General features: G+C 37.6%; 1 protein-coding gene across 1 annotated transcript in view; it reads left to right on the top strand.

Moving 5' to 3' along the window:
- mybpc2a (myosin binding protein Ca) overlaps positions 1-14,583 on the top strand; it is a 34,364-nt gene that overhangs the window by 534 nt on the left and 19,247 nt on the right. Inside the window, exons 2-13 of the mRNA XM_014992684.2 lie at positions 727-875; positions 1,170-1,287; positions 1,486-1,534; positions 4,953-5,009; positions 5,092-5,261; positions 5,519-5,651; positions 8,036-8,160; positions 10,182-10,287; positions 10,761-10,930; positions 12,950-13,115; positions 14,318-14,424; positions 14,530-14,559. Coding sequence (XP_014848170.2) covers positions 727-875; positions 1,170-1,287; positions 1,486-1,534; positions 4,953-5,009; positions 5,092-5,261; positions 5,519-5,651; positions 8,036-8,160; positions 10,182-10,287; positions 10,761-10,930; positions 12,950-13,115; positions 14,318-14,424; positions 14,530-14,559 — 1,380 coding nt within the window. The remainder of the gene's footprint in view (positions 1-726; positions 876-1,169; positions 1,288-1,485; positions 1,535-4,952; positions 5,010-5,091; positions 5,262-5,518; positions 5,652-8,035; positions 8,161-10,181; positions 10,288-10,760; positions 10,931-12,949; positions 13,116-14,317; positions 14,425-14,529; positions 14,560-14,583) is intronic.

The raw sequence follows: 14,583 nt of genomic DNA, 5'->3' as shown, positions 1-14,583 counted from the left end.
TTCAAGCCTTTGTCAGTTTTGCTCATACAAATGACTCAAAGTCTTCTAGAGAGAAATGTTGAGGGTACAGATTGGGTCCTTCTGAAGTTGTGTTTGTCTCAGACTCTCTCCCACTGCACTCTTCTTGTGTTTTCTTGTGGGAAGCAATCCGGACTCACCTCATTGTTTTTATTTTTATTTTTAGTTGCAGCCAACAGTGACACCATGTGGCTTTATCTAAAATTACACCAGTCAGATGCAATATGATAAACAGCTGCTGAGGTAAAGTTAGCCTTCCTGTGTTCACTCTGTAGACTCCAGTACAGAACGGACCAAAACGCGTCGTCAACCCAGCAGGTGAAAAAATGGCGATCCCAGGGGTATAAAATAAAATATGTACATTTTTGAAGTAATTATGAGTGGTTTTTTATCACAAACAGCATTTTTTTAGTTAATAGAAAACTTACAACATATTAAGGCCAACATGTTCAACTAATCCTGGATCTCTTTAAGTTTTCTGCCTCTTACACCAAGCAGATTAATTAGTTTTTCTCTTAAACTTTACAGACTGTAAGTCATTAAATGTGGGAAACATTTTCTTATGCTGGTTTCATTTTGTTACATCACAGAAAGCCAATATTTTAACAAGGTTGTATATTTTTTTATTTTTACAAGTGTCCACTCTGCAAGAGGACAAACTGTTCATCTGTCTGGAATAAAAACGTCGTCCGTCTTTGTTGCTGGCAGGGAAGGACATCACGTTTGTGGCCAAAGTCGACTCGTCGACGCTGAGCAGGAAGCCCGTCATGAAGTGGCTGAAGGGGAAGTGGCTCGACCTGTCCAGCAAAGCCGGGAAGCACCTGCAGTTCAAGGAGTCGTACGACAGAAACACCAAGGTACGCGGCCATTTTCTCTGTCTCAGCCTGTTCACCGTTGCTCTACAGGCTGTAAACCTGTCAGTGTTGGACGTTTTCCAGCCTTAAAGGGCCAACGCAAGTTTTTGGAAGTGGATATATGGAGGTAAAAAAACAAAACAATAACAAACATGAAGAAAAACTTAAAAATCCTGATTCATTTTGGCTTCAACTTAAAAAAAAGAAGAATAATGACATTATTAAATGTGACTATGTAGATTTTTACCAAACCTGTAGTTGCAGTGACTGTTTGTGCTTCGGTTTCTGTGCCGTCAGATCTACACCTACGAGATGAGCATCATCAAGGTGGTGGACGGAGACGCAGGTGGCTACCGCTGCGAGGTCACCGCCAAAGACAAGTGCGACAGCTGCGCCTTCGAAGTCTCCGTGGCGGGTAGGTCCGCAGACCCACACGTAATCACATCATTGTCATCTCCCATTCAACGCGTCCGCCATAACGGCGTAACTGACTGTGTCAGCCAATAACGCGGAGAGCGCCGCAGACATTAGAGCCGTCGTCCAGGTCATCACTGCTCCTGCGGCGCGGCGTAACGGATTAACCTCACTTCCTGTTTCTGTCTGCTGCTTCCAGCCGTGCAGGAGGACCAGCAGGACAACATCTTGGAGGCGTTCAAACGATCGTGAGTGTCGCTCTGCGGATCGCCGTCTCTCTTCCTGTCGCGTCTCAGAGCTTCTACTTCCTGCATGTCATCAGGAGTTTCAGCGTCTTTTAGCCACAGCTGGGTAGAAACTAGTTATATTTACTCAGGTACGTTTACTTGAGTAACTGTTTTGAAAAAGAAAAAAAATTACTTTAAGACTATTTTTACTTACTTCAGTAGTTTTATTATGAAGTATTTCTACTTTTACTTAAGTAAAATTTCTGGATTTTTTTACCCACTGAATGAAAAACAAGTTTAAACCAAAAACACACCAGACACAGAAACACACCTAAAGTTTCTGTTAAAGTTTCATACATTTTTTATTGAAAAAAATTTTTATTTTGCCAGATTTTGTTATTTTTTTGTTACTTATATGAATTATTGTGATTTTTTTCCTTAAAATACCAAAATTTCCACTTAACTTTATATTTTGGTCCATCTGATGATGTAGTGTTTAAGTTAATCAAAGTCTACTTAGGTAGCTTTTTACCAAATACTTTTTATTTTGAGTAAATTTCTTTCTACTCTACCCAGATCTGCTTTTAAGAGATTTTATGGTTCATTCACAACAGCTAATTGAACTCTACACTGTAAAAACACGAAATCTTACCAAGTATTTTGGTCTAGTTTCCAGTCCAAATATCTTAATACACTTGAAATAAGACAAAACTGTCTTATAAGTAACCTTTCAGTAAATAATTCATTATTATTAAAAAAAAAGTTCTAATTTCACTTTTAATAAAACATTTTCCCAAATTATAACAGAAATAATCTGCGTTTTTTTGTTTTGAGTTGGTTTTTTAGTTCACATCAGAGGAAGTTTGCATTTTGTTTGTTGAGCTCAGTGTCTTCTTCAGAGGCGTTTCTTTCCGTGGTTCTTGATGCAGCGCCCCCACAGGTGAGGAGGGGAACTGGCTTAGTTTGGATCGTTTGATGCAGCGTGAAATTGAACCGCAGCAGCTGAAAATGTAACAAATGTTGCAGCTTTGGTCCCCATTGGAACCAAATCTGCTGGTGAAAACACCCAGAGTTTAAAGTGTCTGTAAAGTGAAACGATAACAGAGTCAGACAAACAAAAAGACGACGAGTTCGCTGAGCCTTTGGCACCAAACGACGTGTTGTTCTCATTTAAAACATTCGCTCCACAACGAAAGCTTCTCAACTTGTACAATTTACACTTCTATTGTTTTTGTGGTTTCACCTAAAGTTTTCTCAGTTTTCACCTTAAAGACGGTAAAAGCAGATCCACTGCAGAAAAACCAGAAATAAACTCAATTTTATTTTCTTTTAGATATTTTCTAGCATGTAAAATATTTATTTATGTAGCACCTTTAAAGATAAAAAAATCACAAAGTGCTTCAACAAACAAAATCACAAATACAAATGTAGCAGATTAAAATAAATAAAATCTAATAATTTTAAATAATTTGAAAAGTAGGAAGAAGCAAAAGCTTCTACATCTAATGATCCCTATTATAAATATTTACGAATTTACTTTATCTAATTTTTGCTCCATGTCACAATTTCTACTCTTAAATTATATACAATTAATTTATTATTATTTAGTCTACACAGTTGCAGCCTCATGCATACATTTTTGTACATTTATTACATTTTTTAAATATGTTTATTAAATATTTTGGTTATTTATACAGAAAAATAACAATAATAACTCCAACAGAACAGAAATTATGCAGCAAAGATAGAGACCAAATTAAATGATTTATGAAATTACAGCAATTCATCTATTTTTATATAAACTTAAAGATTTATTTTGAGAAAGTCCAGAACTCTGGGACAATATATCTGCCTTTAAAGCACAATAAATCTCAGAAATTATATTTTTCACAACTGAACAAAAGGGGCGTCTATAAATACATGTATTTTTTTTTTAATCGCCTACAGAGTTAATATTTGTAATTTTTAATATTTTTACACCTAATCTGAAGGATGTGGAGCGCTGAGCGAATCATTTGGACATTAGATAGTTTTAGCGATAAGCTTTTTCATCTGAATATGTTTTTAAATGTCAGGGAGGATCTGATTAATTGAAATTGGTTAGATCAGAAAGCCTTAATCAGCCTTTTACATTAACATATAAGCAGGAAAATGAGAAGGGAAAAAGTCCTGGGGGTGTCGAGTCTGCGTGGCGATTTCCACGAAGCATCAGCAGGATTTGGTTTTTGTTGTTTTCTAACATCATGGTGAGCGCCGTCCTCGTGTGTTTGAGGTTCATTTAACTCATCTGAGACCGAGAGAAATCCAAATAACTTCAAAGCCGGCTCCAGAACGAGCGGATCATCTGAGGACGGCGTTCATCCGGCTGTCCTGAGGGGAGCGAATCCTCCCAGGACAGCACCGTCCGCACGCAGAGTAAAAAATGAGTAAAAGGAGGTCGGCTGAGCGTGAAAATGATGTCAGCCCTGCAACACAGCATCTGAAAATATCAACAGAGTTTAAGGATTTTCCTGTCATTAAAACCCTCCATGATGGAAGTGATGTGAAAACAGGTTTTATTTCAGTAAAAACATCATTAGAGCGACGAGAGCAAATGAAAATCAGGGCTGTCATTGTCCCTGCACTGCAAAAACACAAAATCTCACCAAGTAATTTTGGTCTAGTTTCTACAGCAAATATTTTAATAAACTTGAAGTCAGACAAACTAACTTAAATGTAAATTTCATATACAGAGGCTTGTTCTAAGTAAATATTTCCTTAACGTTGATTAAAAGTTCTAGTTTCATTGCTAGAAAAATTAACTTACAACATGGGAAAAATGTCATAAACAGTTACATAAAGTTACATTTACTAAAGTAATTTCTTTTTAAATTAACTTTTTTTACTACGCTGTACTTTTTACTTTCAGTAATTTTATTATTATGAAGTATTTCTGCTCTTACTGGAATGAAAAACAAACAAAAACTCACCAGACTCAGAAACACACCTGCAGTTTCTGTTAAAGTTTCATTTTTTATTGAAAGAAACTGATTTAGAAACATTTTATTTTCCCTGATTTTGTTATTTTTTGTTACTTATTTGAATTATTGTCATTTTGGTCCTTAAAGTATAACATTTTCACTTAACTTTATATTTTTTTTAAGTCTGATTATGTAATTTTTAAATATTAAATGATTGATGACTTGATCAGTTACTCAGTAGTTGAGTGACTTTCTACCAAATACTCTTTTACTGTTGTAGTATTTTCTTGGATGATTACGATTTACTTTTACTTGAGTGAAACTATTTTGAGTAAAATCTTTGGGTATTCTGCCAAAATTAGCCATAAAACTGCTACTATAACAAATAATAAGTAATAAAAACTGTTCTAAAACTAAGTAGAGCTAAACTCAAAACTCACAGAATAAATTCACCATAACTAAATGTCTCTTTTTCTCAGAGGAGAGGGGGATGAGGATGCTGGTGAGCTGGACTTTAGCGTTTTGCTGAAGAAACGGTAAGATAAGTAAAAATAATCCACATTTTGACTTCGCCTGCATCAGATTTAACTCTCCGTCTGCATCAACGCTGATATTCAGGAAGGAGAAGAAACCGGAGGGGCCAAAGGAAGAGGTTGACGTATGGGAAATCCTAAAGGCAGCCAAGCCTTGTGATTACGAGAAGATTGCCTTTCAGTACGGCATCACGGACCTGAGGGGCATGCTGAAGCGGCTGAAGAAGATGAAGGCCGAGTCCAAGAAGAGTGATGGTGAGTCGCAGAGGAGACATTTTACGAGACAAACCCAGAATGTGCACGAGAAATTTGACGGCAGGGAGGAAACTAAACCTGTTTAATGCAGCCGGCTGTAAATACTGGCAGCGTTTAAAGGCCTCAGGAGGGAGGTTACACAGGCTGGATGACAGGTGGAGTGTTTGTTAGCCCGTTACTGCTAAGAGCCGGCTGCCGTGGATCATTTTCTCTTAAAGCTGCACCAGAGCTGCGCTGACATGATCCTTTCTCGTTAGCTTTCCTGACGAAGCTGGACTCAGCCTACTCTGTGGAGAAGGGGAAGAGGATCCAGCTCACCGTGGAAGTGGCTGACCCCACGGCCGAAGTGAAATGGCTGAAAAACGGGCAGGAAATCAAACCGTCAGCCAAGTAAGCCACCTGAATGTGTGAGCAATACTGAAGGTTGGATAAATCTATGAGCTACATCAAAAACATGTTCGTTAGATTCCTTTTACACAAAATGAATCTTAGATGATGAGATTTTAGTTTGCTCAGTTCAGAATGAGCTATTTTAGGGCTTCTTGTCACTTTAAATCCAAAATTGTGCTGGCCAACTCAGTGTTTACATTCGTACGTTAAAATGGCTGAAAACAGATTCGCAATTATACCACTGCACGTCTTTGAAAAGCAAAAGTGGAGCTTCCTGCACAACCAAAAAGAATCCACTAAGTTGTTTCTGGATGGTAAGTCAACAAAACACTGGTCTTTTCCAGCAGCCATTGTACGGTAAAACCAGCCGACCTAACGTGCTGGAGCTTAACTTGGGTTACCAGCTGCAGTTAAATTTCAAAGGTTTTTCAAAGTTCGTGGTTTGTTTTTAGACATAGTAGACACTCGAATGGAAGTATAAAAACAGGGACAGTGTGAACTTTTGCACAATAAATCCCCTTTAAAGTTCAAATATTTATTTCTTTGAAGATCTATAGCACATATAGCAGCAACAACCAGATGACCAAAACGTGCTGGAGTTCCGCTGGGGTTGCTAGGTAACGTGCTGGAGTTCCGCTGGGGTTGCTAGGTAACGTGCTGAAGTTCCGATGGGGTTGCTAGGTAACGTACTGGAGTTCCGCTGGTTCGGTAACGGGATGGGCTTTGCTGATTTGTCACATTCTGGAGGTTTTTGAAACTGCTCAATTTTCAGACACCAAAAAACATGAACTTATTGCCGAGAAACATCTGGGTGTGCTTGTACTGTTTGCACAAAAATGTGGAAAATGTGCATTTTGCATAGTAGGTCCCTTTTAAAAGCAATACTAATAATAATAGGCTAAAGTTAAAGCTGTTTCTCATCGCTTACACTCAATCTAACAAAAAACAAACAGTTAATTAAAAATATTTATCTGGAAGTTATTTACACACCTGGCTGCTACAGGAAGCAAGTAAACTTAAAATAAAGTCAAATGAATTGAAAACATCCCTTATCACAGCATCTTTACCACTCAACAGATGGCGCTGTCCCTCAGATCAGACTGAATTACATGAATGCAAAGTTTTTGGTCATTATGACTTTTTAAATTCAGAGAATCAGTCCCTACCTTTTACTACAGATCTGTGTTCCAGACTTTTACTCCTCAGACATCTGGTTTAAAAAAGAAAGAGCGATTTTATGTAGTTGTTGAATTATTACTCTTCTACGCAGACATTTTGTATTCACTAAAGTACAGTTTACTCCAGTATCTGTTCAGGAAAGCGTAGCCTGAGCTCTGGTTTGTGCACAGATCGCACTATAAAGTGTTCATTTAAAGTTTTATTGGCGCGGCTTTGACTTTGAGACGAGTCAGACTGTGTATGCATGTGTCGGTTCTCGGCCCGTTTCGCCCGCTGGGCTCCATCCAGCCTGCATCTCCTTCTGCCACCTCCTTTCCCCGCCTCCTTCAAAGGCTTCTCTTAGTGTTTTATTGAAGAGGCTACAGCTGTTGCAGTTGGTATTTCATCAATGTCTCTCCACCATCTGCTATTCGTCATGCTGTTTATAGGAAGGAAGGAAGTAAGGAAGGAAGGAAGGAAGGAAGGAAAGAAGGAAGGAAGGCACTTCCTGTTCTGATCAAGAGGAAACTTTTATGTTACTCTTAAAGTAAGAAAAAGAGGAGGTATTCCCTCCATTGAGCTCAAAATAAATCTAAATGTTGTGATTTTTGTTAAACATAAATTAGACTCAACCAATAATACAGTGAAACTCTTAATCATTTTATTATAATATTATGTGAATTATAAATCTTGATGTAATTCTCAGATTAAAACCCAAATTCTCAGATTGAGTCAGAATCCTCTAATCTTCTTCTGTGCTTTTATGCTTTGCACTCCAGTTTGTTTTAATAAGCTACAGATTTAGGCGTCTAACGTTTGATAACTATATTAATTACTAATCTACAGAAAAGAATCAGATATTTTTTGCTTTCTCTCCAATTCTTAAGATGCCACAGAAATCATCTTACAGCAGAGAATACACTAATCTTTACGTCTAATCTCTGAATTTTTAACTTTGCGACAAACACCAATCCAGTGTTGTTGTTGAGGTGTTGTTGGCCGGTAACCATGACGACTCTATCTCCTAAAAGCCTCTTGTAAAATGGCGGTGGAGACGTTTTGATGTAAGCTGAAGGCATTTTTGTATGGGAGGAGCCAGAGCGCAGAAAGAAAACAAAACGAGTCATTTTTGCCTCTGAGCCTCTTGTTGTCCTTCTTTCTGCTGAATTCGTTGTCATGTTGTGATTTTTTTGTTTTTGCGTTTCGTTTTTCATCTTATATTCCAGGTATGTGTTTGAGAATGCGGGAAACAAGCGTACCCTGATCATCAACAAGTGCAACCTGTCTGATGACGCAGCATACGAGTGCGTGATCGGCGAGGAGAAATGCTTCACGGAGCTTTTCGTTAAAGGTAAATCAGCCAGGAAAACACAGGAGAGAGAGCTTCACCTGAGTGAAGAAGTTTCCCCGGCTTCTCCAGATCTAACAAAATTGGTGTCAAATGTTTGAGCTACGTTTGTGCTGTTTTGTGCAGTAAACATTTTAATCTGTGCCGCCATTGTTTTAAAGATATTAATAAAAACGTTTCCAGAGGTCATCAGAGGTCAGCCATCGCCCCTCACATTTACACAATCCAACAAATTTGTTGTCAATCCGTTCAACTCCGTTTGTGCAGCAACAAAACCTGTTTGGTGCTGCTTTCGCTCTGGAAGGTTTTTGATTCACACAAGTGAAAACCGTTGCTGAAACTAGCGCCGGCCACCAGTTCTGTTAGATTTGAAGAAGTTGGGGGGCGACTTCACTCACTCAGGTGAGTTTCTGCTCCGCTTACATTTTCTTATTTGAGCGCAGGGAAACGCTGTCGGCTCGTTGTGCTTTGTGTGCCTGCGATGTAATCTGTTTATTTCTCTGCTTTCATGCCAAACAGAAACGTTGCAGCTCTCTGCTTCGACTTAGTCATATTTAATAGCCGCACAGCGAAGGAAATGTTCGTGCTTTATTTAAAACCAACTGTTCTTGTTAGTGAGCTGGCATATTTATTAGAACTTGACTGAAGAAACTAATTTTGTACCTTTTTATACATTTTTTATCGTGCAGCTCAAAGACACAGTTAAACAATCATATTTACACATTTCAAGGTATTACCGTTATTGGATTAGATTTCTTACACAGTAGCGTTATAACTGCCTTTTTTAAAAAGGGAAAAAGAGTTTATATGCATTAATCATGAGAAATAACAGAGTTGATAAATTTATCAGATTAGAAGATGAACGTCTAGATTCCTGGTTTGAGACTGAAGGCTGAAAGTTAAGTAAAAATTACAAAATCAGTCTAAGATTAGTCAACAAAAGAATTATTTGCTAGGCAGTATTTTTTCATCTCTAATATGATGTTAGAGAAAAAATGGTTTTATGGATTACAGATCTTATTCGTTCATTATATGTCACAAAATAAGTGAACCAACCAAAAACAGCATCTGTTTATTTTTTTCTTAAATTAAATCCTTTGTTACAATAGAATTAAAAGTGAGATCTCTATTTAAACCATAAACTGGCGTTAAAGGTGCTTTCATGAACATGTGGGCTGCACAAAACACTTTTATTACATTTTTTGCACTGAATTATTCTTAGGTAATTAGATTTTCTTTATGCAGCAGTAAAACCAGCTGACCAAAGTCCTGGAGTTCCGCTTGGGTTGCTAGGTGACGGGCGGAACTCTGCCTGGGTTGCTAGGTGACGGGCGGAACTCTGACTGGGTTGCTAGGTGATGGGCGGAACTCTGCCTGGGTTGCTAGGTGACGGGAAGTTTTTGCAATGGCTCATTTTCCAGACATCATAAGACATTATTTTATTGCCAAAGTATTTTTTTTAAGTGTTTGGGTTGTCTTTAGAAGAAGTTGAGACAAAAGTACGCAAAAAGTGAGTTTCTTTTAATGGGTCCCCTTTAAGGACTTCATCCACCATGTTCTGTAAAACTTGTGAAACACCTGCAGTGAAGCTTGCTCACATTTCTGTGGCTCTGAGACTTTGTGCGCTCACCAGCTGAGGGAGTAAAGATGTCTGGAGGGGAAACGGAGCAACGACGATGACAAATAGTCGAGGCTAGCGGAGCATCAAGCATCACACCCTGTGGTTGCACAATGCGACTCCGGCCGCCTCAGGGGAACCGATCCACCTTCCACCTCTGAAGACGGATGTGTCTGGGGGCTTGGATAAGGACTTTAGCAGCACACTGTGACATTATTCATTTACTAGTGATGGCTTGAATTTCTGGGGTTTACAGTCACAGAGACAAAGAGAAACAGCTTTGAAGAATGATTACAGATGAGCCGTTGGATATTTTGACGTATTTCTGTTCAAGTTTTATCAAAAAGTTAAATTCCTCCAATAAATACTTTGAGTTTACGACTCAGGGCGTTTCATTTGTCCTCAGAGCCTCCGGTCACCATCACCAAGCAGCTGGATGATGTTCACACTGTAGTGGGGGAGAAGGTGGAGTTCGAAGTGGAAGTGTCAGAGGAAGGAGCCAACGTTAAATGGTGAGAGCACAAAACCGTGGGGATTTTAGGCTGAAAAACTAACAAATAATTAAAAACGACTTCAGAAGGTCACCTTTCTGTCCACAGGACAAAGTGTTTAGCCAGAACACAGCATTTAGTATTTTAACTGGACATGAACTGTAATTATTATGTATTTTTAAGGTACGGATAAGCAGATCTTTACTTCTGTGTGCAAAAAAGTAATTTTTAGGATCTGGATTGAACCCAAACTACACCTACAGTGGAGGAAAGACACGTGGAAATGAGCTTTTTTTGTTTGCAATATGAGACTTGTGCAAAACTGTTGGAAAACTGAACTACATTAATTAAAAATCAGCTTCCAGAACAAAAAATTTTGATTTTTTTTCTTCTGCAAAATTAAGCAATTAAATTACATTGAAGTGTTTCAAGTTAAATCTCTTGGATCGATAAGTGAGAGAAAGTTTTGATAGTTTGTGAGTTTTTCTCCTCAGGATGAAAGACGGAGTCGAGCTGAACAGAGACACGGCCGGGTCCAAGTACAGGTTCAAGAAGGACGGGAAGAGACACGTTCTGGTCATCACCGAAGCCACTAAAGACGACATCGGGACGTACTACGCCTTCACCAACGGCGGAGAGTCAAGCGCCGAGCTGGAGGTCGAAGGTCAAGGAAGACTTGATTTATCCAAACAAACAGGCTTTTAAATAACCTGTAAACTATGACGGTGTGTTGGGGCCGTTTTAGAAATAGAACATAAAAAAAGACGAGTAAATTTTCACCAAAAAGCCTCAAAGCAACAAACAATGGAGAAACATAGAATTCTGAATTTGAAAAGATTAAAATTTGCTAGAAAAAACTCATATTTAGAGATTAATCTATGAAATTTTCTTGAAAAACAAGTTTTTTAATTTGAAAAGTCGAAAATTTGCTTGGAAAAAAACCCCTGATTTTATATATTCTTGTAAGCAACTGTTTGAGTTTGAAAAGTTGAAAAAGTTGAAAAAAAACTTTTTTTTTCAGATGAATCTCAGAAAATTTGCACACAAAAAAAATCTGAATTTTTGACACTTAAAAACTAAAATTTCCAATTTTGGGGGGAAAATGTATGGATTAATCACAAGATTTCAGTTTTTTTTTTTTCCTAAAAAAAATTGTGACTTTTCAAGCTCAAAAATTTCCAAGTTTTCCGAGATCTCAAAATATCAGAGTTTTTTGGCTAAAACGTACCCGTCCTTTTCTGTGTTTTTCTATCCCCAACATGGTAAACATCTCACTGAGCTCTTAGGGAAATAATAACCAGCTGCTATTTAAAGTTTACCAGCTCGAATCTCCCTGCAATTTAATCCGAACATGTTGACGTTTTCCATTCTGACAAGCATGGAAAGGAGTAAATTAGTCATTACTTAGGTGGTAATTAATGAAACTTGGTTAATTCCTTGTATCTGCGGCTCTCGGCATTCGTCAGGCTCTTTTTGTTTCCACCTCTTACTGGTTTCTGCTTCCAGGCGCTGCAGACGAATCCGCTAATTGATTATGGTGTGAAAATTGCCGTCCGTCCTTCTCTGTTAATTGGGGAGATTACTGGCAGTCCAATCATAGATCTGCGAACATCAACATGAAGCTGTGACAGTTTCAGCTCCCTGTGAGAATATCTGAGGATAAAATAATCTGCATTCATCACCAGATTTATCAAAGGATTCTCGTTTCTGTCTCATTGTTCGTGATATTGTGAAGCAAACACACGATTAGAATATATTTACTAATATAAGTAACTTCTGAGTTTGTTGCTCTGGATTTTACTTAGGAGTGTCGTAGTTAAAGGGGTTGAATAGAACGTCACAGATTTAAAATCGTCAGTTTTTTTCACTCTCAGCCTGATTAAATGAAAAACATCACTTTAATATGATTTTCTATTTGTAAGAATTACGGCCAGGCTTAAAAATGTTTTCATATCACTTCCAATTGTAATCGTTCTTTTGATTACTTTCTTTTCTAAGAAAGAAATTGCAGAAAATATTCTCAAAAAATGGCTTTTATTTTGCTCTTTAAGTTATGTGACAGAGTATTGAGGCCAATGAGAACGTAGTTATGATTCTAGCAGAAAAAAGACACAATTTTACCATAAATTATATATTTAAATTACAAAAAAAAGTTGTTTTTTTTAATCAGAAAAAAAATATGTTTCCTAAGTTCGTGGAGTTCTTTCTTTAAAATAGACAATTGTTTCAACGAGTATTTCAAAGTCTTGCTACTGATAATAATTTGATGCTTAAAAATCAAATTATTTTGATTTTTTTATGTTTAGAGATGAAGTATTTCAATTAAGCATTATGTCATCACTTATATGTGTATAAGTATATACAGTTTGGGACTTTTCATAAAATCATGACTTTATTCTCGTAATTAATAAAAAAAGATAAATCTTAGCCTGACGCTTGGAGTTGACCTGAATCCAGAGTCCAAATAAATAGAAGCTGTAAAACAAGATGGCCGCCATTGGTGAGCTGACGTTACTGTGTGAACTAAGGAAAGCCAAAGAGTTCATTGGTTAAAAAAACAAACACTATTTCCCCAAAAATTAAATCTCCAACAATTCATTTACATAAAGCCAATTAATTGCCACGCCGTAGTAAAACCGCGTTTTTTAGCTAATCCTGCTAAATCCTCCGTATGTCTGTGCAGATAAGGAGCTGGAGATTCTGCAGAGCATCGCTGACGTGACGGTGAAATCAGCTGAGCAGGCCGTGTTCAAGTGCGAAGTGTCCGATGAAAATGTGACGGGAAAATGGTTCAAAGACGGCGTTGAAGTTCAGCCCAGCGACCGCATCAAAGTCTCCCACATCGGCAGGTATTCCCAGACGCTGCGCAGCAACCCGAGTTTCTGCTCTGATTAAACCTTTTCTCCCATCAAACTGCTCTGCAAAAACACAAAATGTTTGTTATTAGAATGTTTTTTACTAGTTTCTAGTTCAAATATCGTAGTCTTGTCGTATTTCAAGTGTACTAACTTACAAGTTGGACAAGTACTAATTCCACTGTGACATTGTTTCAATTCTAACATTGAAAAAAATTTCATTTTGTTACAGAAATAATTTGCTTTTATCAATTATAAAGACTTATTTACTTAACACAAGCTCCTGTTTCTTGCTGAAAAGTTATTTTGTCTTATTTCAAGTGTACTAAGATAGTTTTACTAGAAACTAAACAAAATACTTGGTAAGATTTAGAGTTTTTGCAGTCTGTTTAGTCATTCAGAGCTTAAAGGGCTTCGATTAGAGCATTATAATTGAGTACAGACTTAATTATATAATTACAAAGAAAGCAGCAAAATGTGGTTCTAGTAGTTTGTGTAAAAGCAGTTTATACCTTTATGCTACTACTTTTGGTTTGTTTTTATAACTTTGCATTTGTATTTGCAGTAACTGTGAAAAAGCTGAAGAAGTATCCAGTATTTCTAAAGTACACTGCAAAAACACAAAACCTTACCAAGTACTTTTGGTCCAGTTTCTAGTACAAATCTCTTAACACACTTGAAATAAGACAAAACTAGTCCCTTTGTATTTATCGTGTTATTGGCTCAATATAAGCTCCTGTGTGTTGTTGAAAAGTTCCTGTAGTTAGTTTAGTCTTTTTTCTAGCGTGATAACATACTTGCAGTAGAAACTAGACCAAAAACACTGGGTGAGGTTTGTGTTTTTGCAGTGTGAAGAGCAGTGTGCACTGGCTGCCAAATGGCTTGGCAAACTTACTACCAGAGGGTTTTTTTAGTCGTTTGACCTATTTTTGCAGATCGGCTGCAGTCTGTAAGGCATTAACCTCTGAAAACACACAATAAAAGCTTCCTCAGATGGAGCACACACCCCAGAGGTCTGGGCTTTTCACAGTAATCCTTCCTTCTCCATCAAAGCAGGAGATCCATGAGGCGATTGTAATCCCACCAGGTGAAAGCCTCACTCCTTAAGATTGCATCATCTTTCAGGATAAACACAGGTCGTAAAAATAGTTGTTTTTTGTTTGTTTGTTTGGTAACATCTGCCTAATTATCCTCAGGATCCACAAGCTGACGATTGATGAAGTAGAGGCTTCGGATGCAGGAGATTATACCTTCGTCCCAGACGGCTACGCTCTTTCTTTGTCTGCCAAACTCAACTTCATAGGTGAGGGTGATACAGAAAAAAACATTGTGAGCTCTTAACATTTTTTAAACGTACACAAGCCTTCAGCAGTTTTTATTTACAAAGAATAATTTCCTTTTTTCTTAGAGGTCAAGATTGAAATTGTTCCCATAGAAGGTAATTCTTCTGTTTTTATTCAAC

The sequence above is a fragment of the Poecilia mexicana genome, unplaced genomic scaffold (assembly GCF_051168715.1).
Source record: "Poecilia mexicana isolate PSO_F unplaced genomic scaffold, ASM5116871v1 scaffold_8, whole genome shotgun sequence".
NCBI classification, from domain to species: domain Eukaryota; kingdom Metazoa; phylum Chordata; class Actinopteri; order Cyprinodontiformes; family Poeciliidae; genus Poecilia; species Poecilia mexicana.
This window is presented reverse-complemented; position numbering and strand designations above follow the sequence as displayed.